General features: G+C 30.4%; 3 protein-coding genes and 1 long non-coding RNA gene across 4 annotated transcripts; 2 read left to right on the top strand and 2 right to left on the bottom strand.

The window, feature by feature from the left end:
- Positions 1-86: 86 nt before the first annotated feature.
- LOC107367098 (tubulin gamma-1 chain) lies at positions 87-1,785 on the top strand. The gene is made up of 3 exons (XM_015934772.3): positions 87-862; positions 947-1,414; positions 1,480-1,785. The coding sequence occupies exons 1-3, from the start codon at positions 164-166 to the stop codon at positions 1,690-1,692; spliced, it is 1,380 nt and encodes a 459-aa protein (XP_015790258.1). The 5' UTR covers positions 87-163; the 3' UTR covers positions 1,693-1,785.
- Positions 1,786-1,885: 100 nt separating this feature from the next.
- On the bottom strand, positions 1,886-2,927 carry RpL18A (ribosomal protein L18A). The gene is made up of 3 exons (XM_015934773.3): positions 2,830-2,927; positions 2,244-2,556; positions 1,886-2,153 (listed from the first exon to the last, which is right to left on the bottom strand). Exons 1-3 carry the CDS (start codon positions 2,845-2,847, stop codon positions 1,948-1,950), a joined length of 537 nt encoding a protein of 178 aa, XP_015790259.1. The 5' UTR covers positions 2,848-2,927; the 3' UTR covers positions 1,886-1,947.
- A 498-nt stretch (positions 2,928-3,425) lies between these two features.
- LOC107367070 (uncharacterized) lies at positions 3,426-16,768 on the top strand. Its single transcript, XM_015934738.3, has 2 exons — positions 3,426-3,712; positions 14,284-16,768. Exon 2 carries the CDS (start codon positions 14,643-14,645, stop codon positions 16,239-16,241), a length of 1,599 nt encoding a protein of 532 aa, XP_015790224.1. The 5' UTR covers positions 3,426-3,712; positions 14,284-14,642; the 3' UTR covers positions 16,242-16,768.
- On the bottom strand, positions 16,249-18,025 carry LOC112539387 (uncharacterized). Its single transcript, XR_003083218.2, has 4 exons — positions 17,613-18,025; positions 17,341-17,466; positions 16,533-16,660; positions 16,249-16,389 (listed from the first exon to the last, which is right to left on the bottom strand). It is a non-coding gene; the product is annotated as an uncharacterized LOC112539387 (long non-coding RNA).

The following is an 18,025-nucleotide window of genomic DNA, read 5'->3' as shown; positions in this document are numbered from 1 at the left end:
TAGTCAATTCTTAGATGACCCCCATATACATTGTGGATAATTGGCGCCACAATTTTGAATTGAAGCTGTTTATATTGTCTTGTTTCTTTTTGTGTATGTTTTGTTTTCTTTGAGTTATAATAACTTATCTTTTTTGAGAACCAAATAATAATTTTTTTTCATTATGCCTCGTGAAATGATAACCCTTCAGCTGGGCCAATGTGGAAACCAGATTGGCTTTGAATTTTGGAAGAAAGTGTGTGCTGAACATGGTATTAGTCCTGAAGGAGTTTTGGAAGATTTTGCCACTAATGAAGGATATGATAGAAAGGACGTTTTCTTTTACCAAGCTGATGATAACCACTATATACCAAGAGCTGTACTGATTGATTTGGAACCCAGAGTAATCAATACCATCCTGAACTCTCCATACTCTAAGTTATATAACCAAGAAAATGTATATCTTTCAAAAGATGGAGGAGGTGCTGGTAATAACTGGGCTCGAGGTTTTTCTTCTGGTGAGGGTAAACTTTACGAAGATGTGTTTGATATCATTGATCGTGAAGCTGATGGAAGTGACTCGCTCGAAGGTTTTGTGCTCTGCCATTCGATTGCTGGTGGTACTGGGTCTGGTTTGGGTTCATTTATGTTAGAAAAACTCAATGACAGATTCCCTAAAAAGCTCATTCAAACATATTCAGTTTTTCCAAATCAAGATGAAATCAGTGATGTCGTTGTCCAGCCATATAACTCTTTGTTAACTCTTAAACGACTAGCATTAAATGCTGATTGTGTCGTTGTTTTAGATAACACGGCTCTCAACAGAATAGCTGTGGAAAGATTGAAGCTTACCAATCCTTCATTTGGCCAAATAAACTCTCTTGTAAGTACCCATCATTTTTTAAGATTGAAAATCTCATTTCATCAAATTTCTACTAACAAATGTAAATGTTTTGTTTTATCGCAGGTTTCAACTATTATGTCTGTCAGTACAGCTACTTTAAGATACCCAAGCTACATGAACAATGATCTGATTGGTTTAATAGCACCTCTCATTCCTACACCACGACTTCATTTTCTGATGACAGGATATACACCTTTGACAACAGATCAAGAAGCGACAAATATTCGTAAAACAACTGTGCTGGATGTGATGAGGAGATTACTTCAACCATCAAATATGATGGTTTCAACAGCGATGCATGATAAGAACCAGGGCCATTGTTACATCTCTATTTTGAATATTATTCAAGGAGAAGTTGATCCTACTCAAGTGCATAAAAGTCTACAGAGGACAAGAGAAAGAAAATTGGCTCAATTTGTGCCATGGGGACCTGCTGGTGTACAAGTAGCCCTGTCTAAAAAATCTCCTTACATACAAACTTCTCACCGAGTTTCAGGTTTGATGCTCGCCAATCATACATCAATATCTAATGTAAGTTTAGTTCATTTCTACTTTAAATGTTCTTATTAATCAATTTCATTTCATTTTTCTCGTAGCTTTTTGTTCGAACACTGTCTCAATATGGTAAATTACGAAAAAGAGAAGCTTTCCTTGACGAATTCAGGAAAGAATCATTATTCAAAGATGGTCTTGATGAACTCGATTCTTCTAAAGAAGTTGTTCAAGAACTGATTGATGAATATCAAGCTGCCACAAGAGCTGACTACTTAAACTGGGGTATGACTCGCGAAGAAACAGTCTCAGCTTAAACATCCTAATAATTCTCAATGTAACTATCTCAATTGCCAAATTGTGACTCTTCTGTGAATATTAAATTAATTGTTGACTAATTTTTGATTAAATCAGACCTGTCAAGTTTTAAAAGTGTTAATAATCAAGCCAAGAAAATAACTTTCTGTATCTAAGCATGAACAAATTTTCGATTCAAAAAAGCATTTAACATCCATTATTGAATGTTTTTATTGGTTTCAAACAAGTTACAGGATTCACTTGATTATAATAACCTAAAGAAGTCGAGCCTCAGGTATTCTGGTTGTGAACCGAGGAGAATGGAACCTCCTGTCAATCTTGGTTGGAAGTGGGAATCGTAATTTAGCCTTGTGGAATTGCTTCACATTGGGTCGACGACACTTAGAATTAGGGATAGATTGGATCTTGATAATTTGAATAGTATCGGCTCGAGCTCGATGACGTGCACCCATATCACGATCTGAAAGATTGAAAGGCAGAGAATGAGTTTAAAGATTAATAAATGTGCATGTGGAAAACTGTGATGTAATAGTGACCGCAAAATACTTACAGCATTGGGTAACAGCATCAGCAACTGAAACATCACGATATTCTCTGTACATGTTGTGTGTTCCTGTACGTGAGTTGTATCTGAGCCATATGCCATAGTTTCTGACGCGATCATTCAGTTTCTTCTCTTGGACTTGCTTAATGTTAACAATTTCACCATTAGCCTTCTTGATCTTCTTAAGACGCTTAAGGAAATACCAGAATCGAGACTTAGCAACTACATGATCCGGTGCAAAGATTGACATACGGAAAAGTTGAGGACTTGGGTCCTGTTTAGATGGGATCTTACGACCCACAATAATATATTGTCGGAGCTAAAAGATAGAAGAGAAAAGAATAATTAATAAACCATAGATAAAGCATTAAAAACAGAAAGAGCATCTTAATCAAAAACCACCTTAGACAAAGTTGTCCTCTAAAATGGTAAGCATTTAGAAGGAAAGACAAATATACAACAATTAACATGATATCAATTAAACTAAAATACCGGGTTAGAAGTAGCCACAAGACTTTAAACCTCTTTACAACATTAGATACACAAGTTAATTTATCAAAAAATAGGACAAAATCATGATAAATAGACTTACCTTGCCGCTGACTTTCATCCTTAAATTAATTAATTAAATTAGATAAACAATTTAACACAACTTAAAAATAAAAGATGAGACTTAACAATCTAAGTCAGTGTTGAACTAAATAAAGGAAACGGAAATAATACACCAATGCTTATGCTCATAAAGTAGGGGATGTTTCCTAATAACAATTCGTAAAAAAACAAAATGATTTGTAACGCAATTTAAATTTTTTAATTTTCCTCAAAATTTTTAATTATAATTTTAGGAAATAAATATTCTGAATATAATTATTGATTTTCCATGTTTGCTTTCTTCAAACAAATACTCACAAACAATAATTTACTATTCATCCTATGAAGTAGTTGTCAATAAGCGTCAGGTTAATTCAAATGCTTAGTAATTTGAGATTTAAATGTCCAGTCCTTTCAATGTGAAATATTTAATCAAACATGGTCAGTAATAAAATGAATTTTGATTAAAAGCGTAATAAATGCAAAAATCTGTTGCTTTCTAAGCTTCTAAACTGTATAATACCAATAAAACTCATAGATGGAAACACTAATACTAATAAGAATACTAAATGATGGTTAAATGTTGATCAGTACAAGAGATTCAGCTTTTGATTCAGATGGAAGCGACATCTTATAGAAATCTGAAAGCCACTAGGAAACAATTCAGTTCATATTTTATTATGGTCTAATAAGCATGATAGTATCCACGTTTAAATAGACAGAGTGCGAATCGAAATAGTCAGCTTTAATTTTATTAAATTGACATTCCGTGCAATTTGAGTTTGGCACAACTAAACCGTCACCATTAACAACACCACCATCAGCCGTAAATCTCTTATTACCAATCACAAGCCGTTGGATTTAACTCAATAACGATTCGATTGGTAAGCAATTTAATTTTTCAATTATTTATTTGTTTTAACTCTTTGTCGAGATATTTGATTCCTTTTTTAAGTGAACCAACAATATAATCAACTAAATAGTAAATATAACACGAGAGACAGTTTTTCCATCAGTAAAAACCAATCTCCCTCCAAAATCCAACATTTGACTACTAAACCATTTTTCATAACCTTTTCTGATTTCAAATTTTCCAGTTTTTTTAATTTTACAATTTATAACCTGTGATCAACTGATGATGAATTCAATTATTTTTGCTCATGATTGATCCAATTTTAATGTACACCATTCAATTAAATCAACGACAATTTTACAAGTTAACTCAGCAGGGAAGAGACTAAAAAAGCTAAACATTGAGCTTCAGCTTTTACCAAAGAAGGTTCCTTTCCATTTAATACCTCAGGTTGTTGTTTGTTTATTTGATTGCTGATAAATTGAAATAATTTCCAGTGACATTACCATGGGCATCAGGAAAAGTGTCTAACAAGTTGTAAAATAATTTCATATTAAACTTAATCCACCATCATGATGAAAACATGGCAAAGAAAGCTAAACAACAGCAGCAACAAGCTGTTTCTCACCAGAATGAAGTAATTGCAACAATTGAATAGACAAGATAGTTAACCAATAATACTGTAAAAAATTGACCATTTCAAGTCTGTAATGACCAACTAATGGATTGGTTGAACATAAAGCTGATCAGTTGTAATATTAAGCAGACATAATTACAATCCAATGATAGCTTTCCAGAGTCACCTTTCAGTGAAGCCTCTGTTCATCATCCACTTAAGTTATTTAACTTAAATTGACTCCAACTGCAGCAAATGAAGCAACTTGACGAAGTAAAAGTCAAATGTATAAACATTTATCAAGAATTGATACCTGAAAGCACCTAGAATGAAATTTCCACCACATTTAACATGCTAAAGCAAAAGGTTGGAAAAAATGAAACTCAATTGATGAAGAGAAGAAAAATTTTCAATACATTTATTATGATATATTAATATGAGTGGAAACATATTTAATGTTTCAGATTTAATAATATCATCATGAACAATATATTATTTCATCTGTCATTTCAAGGTTACCTGATAATACATAATATTAATTTGATAATAATAATAATAATAATATAAAAAAGAGGATGAAATATATTGAAAAGGCAAGAAGTTGATGAAAGGAGAGAAAAATAAAGCCTCAAGAATATTCTTGATAACTGATTCTTTTTCATGTAGACGTTGCTATTTTCAGATGATGTTCCTTACAATTCTTATAACTTTTGATGATTCAGATGATTATAATGATAAAAGGGAAAGTCAACTCTTGATATATAGTCTAATATATGTTGGTTAAAATGAAATGGATCAATATGTATTTACATGATTAAAGGTGTTCAATCCTTTAAATGATTTATTATATATTTGCTCAATCAAATGGTGAAAGATTGTGAACAATGAAAGTTAAATGTTGACTATAAGATGAAACAGTAAAATGGGATAAAATTTTGAAAATCAAATTCAAGTTGAAAGTTAAATTGTTATCCTTGACATGAGATGATTCTGATCGATCAGATAAAATGCTCCTTTCATTGTATTTTGTTTCATTTCACTTTTATTGATCTCAATCTAACAAGAGTAAACCAGTTTCATATCAAACCTATTTGTCTTTATTATACCTTTCAACCTTCAAAATAACATTCTTATTATTTTCATGAAAAACTTCTTACCTTGAAAGTAAGTTATATTAGTTAACCCAAAGCATATATAATATAAAAAAACTGAGGAACCCAAAAAAGAAGCTTATAAAAACCCAAAAACAAAAGCTGTTAAAGAATCAATTTTCATTGCTGTTTCCAATCATGGCCAATGTTGAAAGGCCAAAAATTAGATTGAATAACTGAGCTTATCTGTACAGGGTCCAGGGTATAGTGAGATTGAACACAAGTTCATCTGTTATCCATCCCTGTGATTATTAGTAAGATATAAACCTCTTTACTAATAACAATTGATAACTTGAGTTTCAATGTTTTCCTTGGGATTCATTTTTACTCATAATTTGATTAATGACATTTTATCATGAAACTCATTCCATTATTATTTCATAATTATAATTGGCAATATGAAAGTGAACCAAAGATGATCAATATTTATCACCCAATCAGCTAAACAAGTTGAAATAAAGCAAACATTTGTTATATTAATTAAAATAATTAGCAAACATCCCAAGCATTAGACAAATGTTTAACTTGAAGGCCTAAAAACCAGACAATAAAACCAGTTTAACCAACAATCCAACCCGATTCAAAATAATGGTCAAGACTTGGGACATTAAAGTAAACCTTACCTTTAATATAAGCTATTAATTATTTACAATCTTACCTTGTTTCTGATATTAAATATAAACTAATAAATAAACCTAAAAGGTTCAACAAATAATAACCATTATTATCACCTAAACAGATCCAAAACAGAACCGTTTAGAGTCAGAAAAGGTAGATAAAATTGAACGTTGAAAGCATTTCTTTACTTACAGCAAAACCTTTTCAATCAACTCAATTCATTATAACATTGATCATGAAACAAAAACAGAATCTATTTCAAGATCACAATTTAACCCAAAAAATGACCCAAAACCTGAAAATTTACATTCTTTAATTGGTTCCATGTAACACAAGGGAAAAATGTATTTATATTTTAATGTTCATTTCATTTTTGATGTTGTCCAATTTCATGTTTTCAACCTTTTCTTGCTTCGTATCTGTAATATAAAAAGATCAGACAAAAATGCAATTAATAAAAGCTGTCAGAGACATTATTTCAAGTTCAATCCAAGTTATCATGACAATAATGTTCCTCTGATAATGAAAAATGATGGAAACCATTTGTTTCTCATCAACAAATCATTACATGTGTAATTGTGTGTTGAAGGTGATCAACAGAGCACAGTCATTTAACAATGTCATCCAATTTTACCCAATAATTCATATAATCTAGAGATAACCAACCATCATCATGACCATCTTATATCCAAAATTCATTGAAAAAAACCTATTATTATCAACAAGAACCAAATAATAAATTATACTCTTATAGAGGCCAAAACATCTTAAAAATTACCCAAAAAAACCTGAATTAGCAAAAGCCAAAGCTGAAGATTCACTATCCATATCAAAACTAGACTTTACTCAAATTTCATTTGCCATCCCATTAACCTACGACCTTTCCTTTAATCATAATTTCATTTGCATGATTCAACAAATTGGTTAACCTTTATAATTTATTCATTGTTAACCCAAATTGAGATGATTTAAGTTGAGCAAAATCGTTAAATTGAAAAGGCAAGTTATTTTGAAATGAAAACAATTTTAAAATCACATTAATTCCCATTTCTTTTACATTATTATTAATATCAAGAAAATAACAATTCTCAATGTAAATGGATTATTTCAAGATGAAATACATGAGAATGTCATCTTCAGAATTACCTTTTATTATTCAAATCTAAGACTGACTTAAGGCTATTTTACAATCAAACCTTTTCATTTGAAATTAAGAAACATTTCTTATTATTTTATTATTTTCATTTCAACTCCCAGTTCATTTGGAAAGTTGTTTCAAAAAATATTATTTAATGACATTTTAAGCATTGAGAAAGGTTGATAAAAAGGTAAACATAATTTATAAGATTTACTGAATTTCCAGAATAATTCAACCTTCATTTCCAACTTCAACTCGAATCCTTGAAAGGATTGAAATTTTCACTATTGCTCAGAAAATGGAAAGTTAATTGTTCATTTTCAAACATTGTATTGTTTCAAAATGATTAAAAACTAAACCCAATGATTGAATTGATGGTTAATTGAATTAGTGTAACAGTTTTTCATCTCTTCACCTGTTCAATGCAATTATAAATTTGAATCTTTAACAGTTGAACACTTTGATGGCGATAAAATTGAAGGTTGAAAATGATTGATTTTGATATTGAAAGTATAATAACATTACAAGCTAACCAGATTAGCAATTTAAAATAGGCTAATCAATTTTCAACCCTTTCCAGTTTACGTTTAAATTTAATTATTTTTCCGTTTCAATTAACTTATCAGCTTCTCAACTTTAGACTTGAGTTTGCTAAAAACAATTTAAATATTCACAACAATTGACGATTAAACTGTTTCAAGTTGAAGGATCAAAATTTATCCATAAAACAATCCATTGAAAGGGAGTTAAAAACTCCCAAGCGATTCAAGTTGGCAATTTGGTTTCTTTATTTTAGCATCAAATAATCATCTTTATAATTGGCTTTTTCATCATTAAGCTCACAGACTATTGATTATGATATAAAGTGAAACCCTATTTTACTCATTGCTAATCTGATTATATCGAGAAAAAATGATCAAAGATAATCTAATTTTTGTTAAATCATAATCGGTTAATCAATGAGTCCGATTGACTGGTTTTGATTTGAAATGTCAATCATTTTCGTCTAAATATTACGATTTTTGAGAAATGTGTAAATCAATGATTTTCCTTGATTAAATGTTCCAATTGTTTTCCTTGTTAGCAATGTTTGCCATTAAATTAGTATTCAATATCAATATATTTGTGTGTCTTCACTCCTTTAATGATAACAGTTTCTTGTTATTAGTTGAGTAAACAAGTTTACAGGGAGTTGATTAAGAAGGAAAGAAACAGATAAATAGGTCAATATGGAAGCAGAAAGAATCTCCACCGGAAAAGAAGAAGATGATGATGATGAGGATGATGAAGTTATCTTCCTTCCTTCCTTCCTTGCTCTTGTTATTCGTCTAAATCTTTTCAGTTCAACTGAAACATGAAAAACAAGAGACTTTAAGATGAAAACAAAACACCAGAAAAGGTGAAAAGAGTTGACTAAATGTATTTGTATAAAGTGTTCACAATGAAGATGATAATGAAGGTGCAAAGGATGAACATTTTTTATGTAAAAATTTCACTCTTTCACCCATGGAATTGAGAACATTTCAAGATAGAATCTTTTTCATTTAAAATTTACTGAAATCAGGATTAACATGAGAAGGCGTTTTTTCTGGCAACAGCAATCCAATGAAGTTTGATTTGAAACTAAAATGATCCAAGTTGTCAGAGAAGGAAAATAATAGCGAAAAAGTGATTTCTGATAACCAGAAAAATCTGAAGCTTAACTTGTCCAATGTAAAAGCGTAAAAACTGATTGAACCCAATCACGTTCACTGATTGTTGTTTTCATTTTCATTACCAAACATTTGACTTGAAATTTAGACATTTTAATGGTTAAATCAATGCTTTTAAAAGGTATGAAGCAGTTACCTTGTTAAACCTGATTGTTACCTGATCTTTATCCCTCAATTCCCTGTAAGAATGGCTATTGTTAATTTATGAAAATTACTCTCACTGGAATGATTATTATTGATTGGAAGCTTTTTCAAGCCCATAATTCCCTATTTTACTTAACAAGTGTTCACAATGGACCAGAATAAGGTCAGTTGATAATGTAAACCTGTCAAGAATCAAATGCTAGAGTAAAGAGAAAAGAAGATTCCAAAAGTAAACAATAATAATAGTTGAAACAATGAAACAAAATGATCAATCAATATTAAATTTCAACCGACATCAACTTATTTTCATCTTTTGAACTTTACAAAATATTTGAAGACAAAAAAAACGAGTTACCATTAATATGGAAATGGTTTTGACTGAAGTGAAGGAAAAACAATGTTTTTTGTCATTTCTTTCAAACATGATATAAAAGTTAATCCCATTCAATTCACATCTTTTCTGAACAATATTATTCCAATTTCAGATGAATAACTAGTCAAGATGACATAAAGTAAAGGCTTGAAAGGAAAGCTGAAAATGAAAATGAAATGTCAAATGAATCGGTCCAATTTTCTGGTTCATTTTTAAAATATTAATCATCGTCAGCATTTAGATGTAAATGTAAAGTTTCAATGGACAAATCATGTCAGAGTTTTGATGAAACCACGAAAAAACACATTCTTCCCTCCTTTGACCTTTTACTTTGACCAACCTTTATTTACATGTCTAATCAATTTGGTCTCAATCAATTATTGAATCAAGTTTAATCAGGATTGATTAATAAGCAGAATCGTAATGGCTTCAATCTTGATGATGTTGCAAAAAAAAGGACAGAAGACAAAAACATTTCTCGATTCAGGTTAGACTGAACAAAAGACGATAAAATCGATTATCTCCAATTTCTTCCATTCTTGTTACTTTATTTTTGTAAGTTTCATCCTATTTACTTCCATGTTCATCCTCATCTTCCTCATCTTCATCAATCTCTTTCCAGTCTTTGTTTTTACCTTTTCAAATATTCAATTCCCATTAAACATGATTGTCAAAATGTTTTCACCAAATACATTTGAAAGACCATTTTACCTTCAATTGAATCACAAAAAGTCGACTTTCTCTTTTTTCTTCCTCAACTTCATTGCTTCATTAATCACTTGTAAGTTATTGATTTACAAGATTTATTATCACAATTAAATAAATTGTTTGTCCACAAAACACTTCAAATTGATATTAAGCAAAACAAATTTTTTACCACAATTTTTCAATCTCCAAATTGATTCAATTCATTTTAATTGATCAATATCTTTCCAACCTTTAACCAAAACTTGAACATCAGTGATGAGAATCATGAAATTAGATAACAGAAACGTGTTTACTTGATTTTGCTTCAACTAAAAATAATTATCTAAAGTCTGATCAATTAGACTAATTAGCAATGTTTTTACCTTTTATAATATCAACTTGTCATGTCAAGAGTTACCTGAAGTTGTTAATTGTTGCCCATTAGAGTGAACAGAACATTTTACAGACAATAATTACAGTTAATAGAAAGGTTTGAATTGATTTGAATAATTTAAATGTCAAGTTATTACCATTGAATCCATTGAAAAGTGAACAAAAATAAGGTAAAAATTGTCAAAAGGGATTGACTTGTTGAAATGAATTTGCTTTTTACTTCAAAATTTAGTCTCAAGGTAAACCTTATTTTGATTAAACACTAATTATCGTCAACTAATGTTTCAACAATCAAATAACCTTTCCATTTGTTTTTAATAAGTCTATTGTAATAGAAAGCTTACATCAAGAATAATCGGAAGTGTTCTGACTGTGAATTTATTCAAAAAGCATGTATTGTTTCGGATAAACATGCTCAGATTAAATAATCAATACCAAATAACAAGTAAGAAGTGAATTAAATTGGAATTAAATTTTTCAGCCTATCATGTTTGTCCACTTGTCAAGTTCATTGTCCACTTTTATATCACAAATAACCTTTATCACTCCCAATAGCCACTGTTGTAATAAAACTCAATATTAAACACATTCTTATCATTTTCAGGTTTCCCTTCCCTTCCATCATGAGCAACACTTGAAAAAGCCAACAATCAAAACCTTTCACTGGTAAAGTGTGATTAACTCGTTAAAGAATCCCAATTAGCTTTAAGGTTCATTAGACTAACATCAAATCAATAATCAATGTCAATGTTAATTAAAACCAACAGTTCCAGTTGACTAATTCATCTCAATCAACCTTCCTTGTCAACCCAAAAATTAAAGCAAAATTGCTAACAATTCCCATAAACGGATAGCCAATCAATCAAAACAAGTCCAAAATTGAGACTCAAAACAAAAACCAAATCAACTGATTAAACTGGTTAAATGATTTGAAAGCCTTTAGATGTTGATGGTTGAAGAGTAACATAAATTGTTGACCATTCTTGATCAACAATCAATTCTTGATTTTTCAACATTTCAGCAGTTAAACTGAACAAATGATTGATCGCAATTGGTAAATTGTTGAAAAATGGTTTCTCTCATATATTTACATATTTAATATCTTTAACTTGGCTTTTTTTCATTCTTCAATCTCAAATAATGATCCACAATTTGGAGCAAGGTTATTATTATCAGCTTTATCATGCACTTAAACATCACTTTCCAATCTAGTTTCATGCTCATCATCATCATCATCTTTAAATTGAATTCAGAATGAAAGACAGCAAAAAAGGACTGAAATAATCGATAAAACCTTTCCTTGTTTTTACACACCTAAATTGACTCTTTTTTGCCTACCTGACTCAATCAATGTCACTGGCAATTCAAAGATCAACATCAAGTTTACATTACAAAAGCATTAAAATGTCCCAAAAAAATGTCCAAATCTATTTGATCAAGAGTTTATTTATTCACCAAAAAAAAGGGTTCATCATTTAAATACTTGAGAAACATTAAAAACAAAAAACTGAAAGTTGATTAAGTTGAACATTCAAATGTAAAGTTGTCATAACTGTTGAAGTTAATTTCATGTTTGGCAAGGTTTAACCATTTCCACTCTTTCCATCTAATTATTCATGCTAATATTCATACTCATATTCATATTCATGATTATCTTTACCATATTCATCATAATTTGTCATCTCTTTTCATTTTCCTAAATTTTAAACAATACAAATGTATCTTAGGGAAAAGTGTTTTGATGTTGGTTAAATATTAAATGGTTCAAAGTAAATTTACTGATGAATTGTTTTATATTTAACATTTTACTCATTCAAAGCATGAGCATTCTGACTCTTGTTGCGAGCATTCAATCAAAAATTGTTTCAAAATTATTTCTATTGAGATTGATACATAAAAAAGGTTAATATGAAAGGTTATCGTTTTGCTTTTCTTGTTAAAATTGGGCGATGATTTAGTGGTAAGACATTATTATCAATGTAAAATGTCATCAATTGTAAATCAATGTTATTTCAATCAAATATTGAACCAGTCTCAGTTCAAGGTTATATTACAACCAATTTCAAGCACTTTGTGATGAAAGAAATGATAAAATAAGAAGAAGATGAAGAAGATGAGAAAATATCGATTGAGTTTAATGTAAAGGCGCAAAGCAATGAGACAAGATATTAAATTTTTGTTCATTTACCTTGTAAGCTTCACTTGCCTTTATCATGCAGCCATAATTAAACTGATTCTGGTTATTAAAGCTCTATAAATTAGCCTGTTCAATTAGCTAAATCAATTGAATCGATTAAACCAGCTGCAAAAATATAATCAAACCAGAAAATTTTGCAGCAAATCTTTTGGTTTAAATTAGAAACCAAGAAATTACATTTCTCAAAATAAATTGTTTTTCCCAATATTGGTATCAGTTTTTCATTATTGTTTACCGATCATATTAAAATAATGACAGTTAAGCTGACAAAATTATTGATAATTTAGATGGATATTGAATTGAAACAGCCTGCAGGTAAAATAAATTCACTTTCACCCAAAAATCATCATTTGGTTGATATGTTTTTTACCACTTGCCTGGTAGTCTTAGGACGTTAAACATCATGAAATGATAAATGTTATAAGATAAATTGAAGATGAAATTTATCATTGCTTAAGTATTATTATACCATGATGACAAAAAGTATTTACTTTTTGTCCCTGAAATAAGCAGATATTAAACTGAAAATTTGATATTTTGCTTTAAAATTCTTCTTTTTTTATCATTTTCATTCAGTCTATTTGCTCATACAATTTATTATACACTATTATGGTAAGCATGAACATTATAATGCATAAAAAGGGTTCATTTCAATGGTTGAAACAAAATATTACCAAAAAAAATGTTTCACTTATTTTCATTTAGGTAATATTAGATGGCAAGTTGAACTACAGAATAATATTTCAGCAACATTTTAATATTAGTGTTAAATTGTGATATTTAGATAAATGGTTAAATCATTATCAACTGTCAGTTGTAGCTTTTCTTGGGTCCATTTATGTTGACATGGTACAGTGATTGGCATCATTCAAGGTTGGCCATACCTTGAACTTTGCAATGATACATTAAAATTACTTGAATGATAAAAATAAATTTGACGTTGATTTTCAACCAAATTGACCATTGTAATTATAATTTTCAATTATTTAAATGTGTCCCATTTTTAGTTACATTGGTAATTATGTTTTAATTATAATGGCTTTCATTATAATTGATCAAAACTGGATTCATTTCATGATAAATGTATTCCATGTTGAGCTTTAGCTTTTCAATCTGCTCCATTGTTGGACATGGTTACCATTAATGTTTGATGTATTTGGTCATCCAGTCATGACTGTTGATTGTTTTATATATTTGATTATTTCCAGGGAAGATGTAATTCCTTGTTTTTGTTTAATTCTTGATATATTCATTTTTGGGTTCACTTTTTGTTCCAAACAATTAAATTGTTTTGTATTTGTATTGAGAAAGAAGTTAATTAATAAATTTAATTGTGTATTCAACCATCGACAAGGATAAAAAATGTTTGCACTTTTGGGAGATGAAAATGGCCTGAAGGTTAGCTGATTATATTGAGTTCAATAGCTACTGCAAATGAAGTTAATCACAAATATTCAGCATTGAGTAAATATGAGCTGATCTAATCATTCAGCTAACAAGGTTCACTTCAGTGTAACTTCAATATTTGAAGATATTCCATGTTTCCAATCGATTTTTTTTCTCCTTTTTACAGATCCATTTTATAATTACATTTCAATCTGGAGGAATACTTATTCTAGTGAACAAGTGATTAATTCTTTGTGATATTATTTCCAATATTTCCATGCAACAAGTGGTAAAAACAATTTGAATGTTGAAAATAAATCCAATGACGTTGTTCCCAATTGGATCCAATTTCATTTAAAAGTCAACACAAGACATGATCAATTTCGAGCAAGTTACTTAAACAAACAAATGAGTCTTTCTTGGGTGAAATTTCTGGAATAATAACAGCTACCATCAATCAGTAACAATTAAATTAATTAGCTAACCAAAGTAAGATTGGTTGGATTAAGTAGCAGGGAAGAAGTTTGGATCAATCAACTGGAAACCATGACAAGTTCATCTACATTTCGTTCTCGTTCATGCAAGATAAAAGAACCAAATTTGAAAGAAAATTCATTGCAATCAAAACCAGAGAATGATTTGGAATCGATTGAAACTAAATCGTCTTGTGAACCAAGTTCGACTCGAATAAGCTGGAAGACATCTAAAATATTTTCTCGAACATTATCATCGATTGAGGTAATTCGAGCAATGAAAAGTAATAAACAAAACCATCAGCATCATAGCCAAAGCAATCAGCACATTTCAGTTTCACCAACAAAACCTTCAGTAATTGTGACTGCAACTGGTGATTCCGCCATATCAACTTCAATTTTACCGGCATCAAAAGCCTCATCTCGACATGAAGTCACCTCTCATTCATTAATTATCAAAGATCATCCAGATGGAGCGATATTATCGGAAAATAATGAAACAACTTCTGGAGTGGTGCGAACTAGATCGGGTAACAGCAAAGCAGCATCTGAATGGAAAGTGTTGAAAAACAAGTTATCCTCACTTCGTAAACGGTCAACTGGTTCATCTTCAGGACCTCGAGGAGATGGAGAGGAAAGTTTATCAGCTTCAACCAGTCCTGGTCCTGGAGATGGTGAAGGTGAGGGTCGTAGGTTATCATCAAACTCTCGAACTGGTTCAGCCAGGACAAGTCGATCTGGTAGCCAAGATGAGGGAATTGTCTGTAAACGTGAAGATTTGATCAATTTGTTAACAGAGGCAACAAAAGTAGCGAGTAGTACAACATCTATAACAGCTAATTCACCACCACCACCGCCATCATCGACACCAACATCTATGACAACTACAACGTCAATTATTAAACCCTCAATTATGAAATCAGATCAACAAAATAGTGATACATCACCCACATCAATTGGACCTCGTAAAGTAATACTTAAAACATCCTCTGTTTATAATAGTGTTGTCCAAGTAACCGGCGCAGAAAACATTGACACAACTCGTAAATTAATGAAAAAGAGTGCTCTTAAGAAAAATCCTGCAGCAGATTCCAATAACAACTATAATAATAACTCAAATAATAATAACGCTACTCATAATAATTGTAATAATTCTAGACCAAATTCATCGACAGGAGGATCAGTTGACTCACAAGGTTCAGTTGAATTTATAGAGACTCGGATTGTAGTACCATCAAAACCATCGCTCAAATTTGATCTGCCACATGAAAAAGAGACTAGAAGTAGACAAACCAAAGCTATTCAGTTCAAAGAAGCTGATAACTCTCCAGCAGCAATGACAACAACAGCATCATCGTCGTCATCCATTTTAACATCTCCTTCATCATCAACCGCAGCAACAACATTAACAAAGACTTGTGATTCACAAAATACGATTGGTAGTGATAATGAATTGACCGGGAAAAGTGACAAAAAGATTCTTATAGAAGCAGATAATCAAGATTCAGAGTCTTCGCCATCCGTTGCTGCTGTTAAATGGGATGAATCAAATGTTGTAGATGCCATGATACTCGGTGATGCTATACAAGCATTTCTCAGAGGAATGGGTGGTTCTTCAGAGAAAACAGAAAAACCACCAGAAAAGCGAGTTCTTTTCAAAAAGCTTTCCTAGTATTATGGTCATCTAATTTATCCTTTTATCATTCAGTCCATGATCATCCTTGAATAGAATCATTGATTTGCTTGATCAATTGATTATCACGCTGTTCAGCTCCAGAAAAGTACAAATATGTTTCAACTGTTCAGCTCAATGTTAATCCCTGAGAAAAAACAGAAAACAAATGTTAATAGCCGAAAGCAGAGATGAAAAGTTATTCTGAATTATATACAAATACTAATTCAATTATAACAATATATATCATTCTCATATCATATGAAATATAATTAATCCAATTCTACTTACTTATATGCTTCTCGATCTCCAGTAAGCCAAATATCTTTCTATTGTCATCAATATTAATACCAACTGAAATGCTCTTTATTTAATAGTGAAATTTTTTCCTAATTTGCTGATCACTAATTAACGTAAAACTGTAAATAATCAGTAATACATGTTATCGTTAATAATGAATATATTGTGTCAAGTGAATCTTCAAAGTACATAAAGAGAAATAATAAATATTAAAAAAAATTGTTATCAACATTTTTGTGCAATTCAGTGATTCGGAAACGTTGATGTGCTTGATTAGTTTATTATTAACTGAAATTAACGTTTTTCATGTCAAGTAATCAAATTCATGCTCGGTTTATGAATGTTATCGAAATTTTTAGCAAAGAAAATGGTTTCTAATGAAAGAAACTGATCGATATAATGTGTCAATATTAAAACATCATAGTATCAGCTGTGTTAACAAAATTAGTGCAAACGAGTGGAAATAAATCGTTCAATCAAAATCATTCTTTTTTTCAGCCATTTATTGTGGTCATGACAATTCGCTTCGAAGTTAATCAGTGATTGTTTCAAACATGTTAAATACAGGAAGAAAAGTAATTCAAATAATTGATAGCATAAAAAGCTACGAAAGAGTCTGCAAGATGAATATTTCAAGTCAACTTCCCTAGATGATACAAGATGAACGTTGGTGATGGATTTCACTGCTATTATTATTGTTATGATATAAATTACATGTATCATTACAATAGTTTGATCAACCAACTGAATAACTCAAAAGGAAATTAAGAATACAAAAAACTAGAAAATTGATACAAACCTTTTCAAACGGCTGATGTTTTGATTGAGATTGAGAGGACAATTGTTGGACAAACGCATTATCGTTAAACGGCAACACTTTTTGTAAGCAAACATATTCAAATTAACATTAATAGTTGAAATGGTACTTAATTAATTGAAATGAGGAGGAAAGAAAAGGTTTACAATTAGATAAAACAAAAACAACATTTGATTAGTGACACTCGATGGATTACACCATGATTTGAATGAGAAATTTATAAAACAAAAAAAATTTAATAAAGAAGTAAATACCTTTTTGATGAATTAAATGAAGAACAGGAAGGAAGGAAAATACCAAGAATGAAACTGAAGATGATGGTATTAATAGTGAATAATTAATGAAATGATTGATGAAGGTTTGGATAATTAGAATAAGATTTTAATTTTAATAACTTTGCCTTCCAAAGGTGTTGAAGTACACGTTGAAGTGAAGAGAGATCATTGAAAAGTCACACACTTAAAAGCTAAAAAAGTGAAGGAAAGAGTTAAAAATGGCTTCCAAAAATGGAGACAGAGAAACTCTTTGTTTTTGTTGTATTGACCCGGGGAAATTAAGAAAGGCTTGGCTCTTATGTGACAAAAAAGCTGTTACGAAGACAAGAATGATAAAGCGATGATGAATAAGGTGATCAAGAAGATGTTTTGAAAAAGACAAAAGTAAAGAA

Source organism: Tetranychus urticae, chromosome 3 (genome assembly GCF_039701765.1).
Source record: "Tetranychus urticae isolate SD_2017Ah chromosome 3, NJAU_TeUrti_SD_1.0, whole genome shotgun sequence".
Lineage (NCBI taxonomy): Eukaryota > Metazoa > Arthropoda > Arachnida > Trombidiformes > Tetranychidae > Tetranychus > Tetranychus urticae.
The sequence above is the reverse complement of the archived record's forward strand: the minus strand, read 5'-3'. Positions and strand labels throughout refer to the sequence as shown.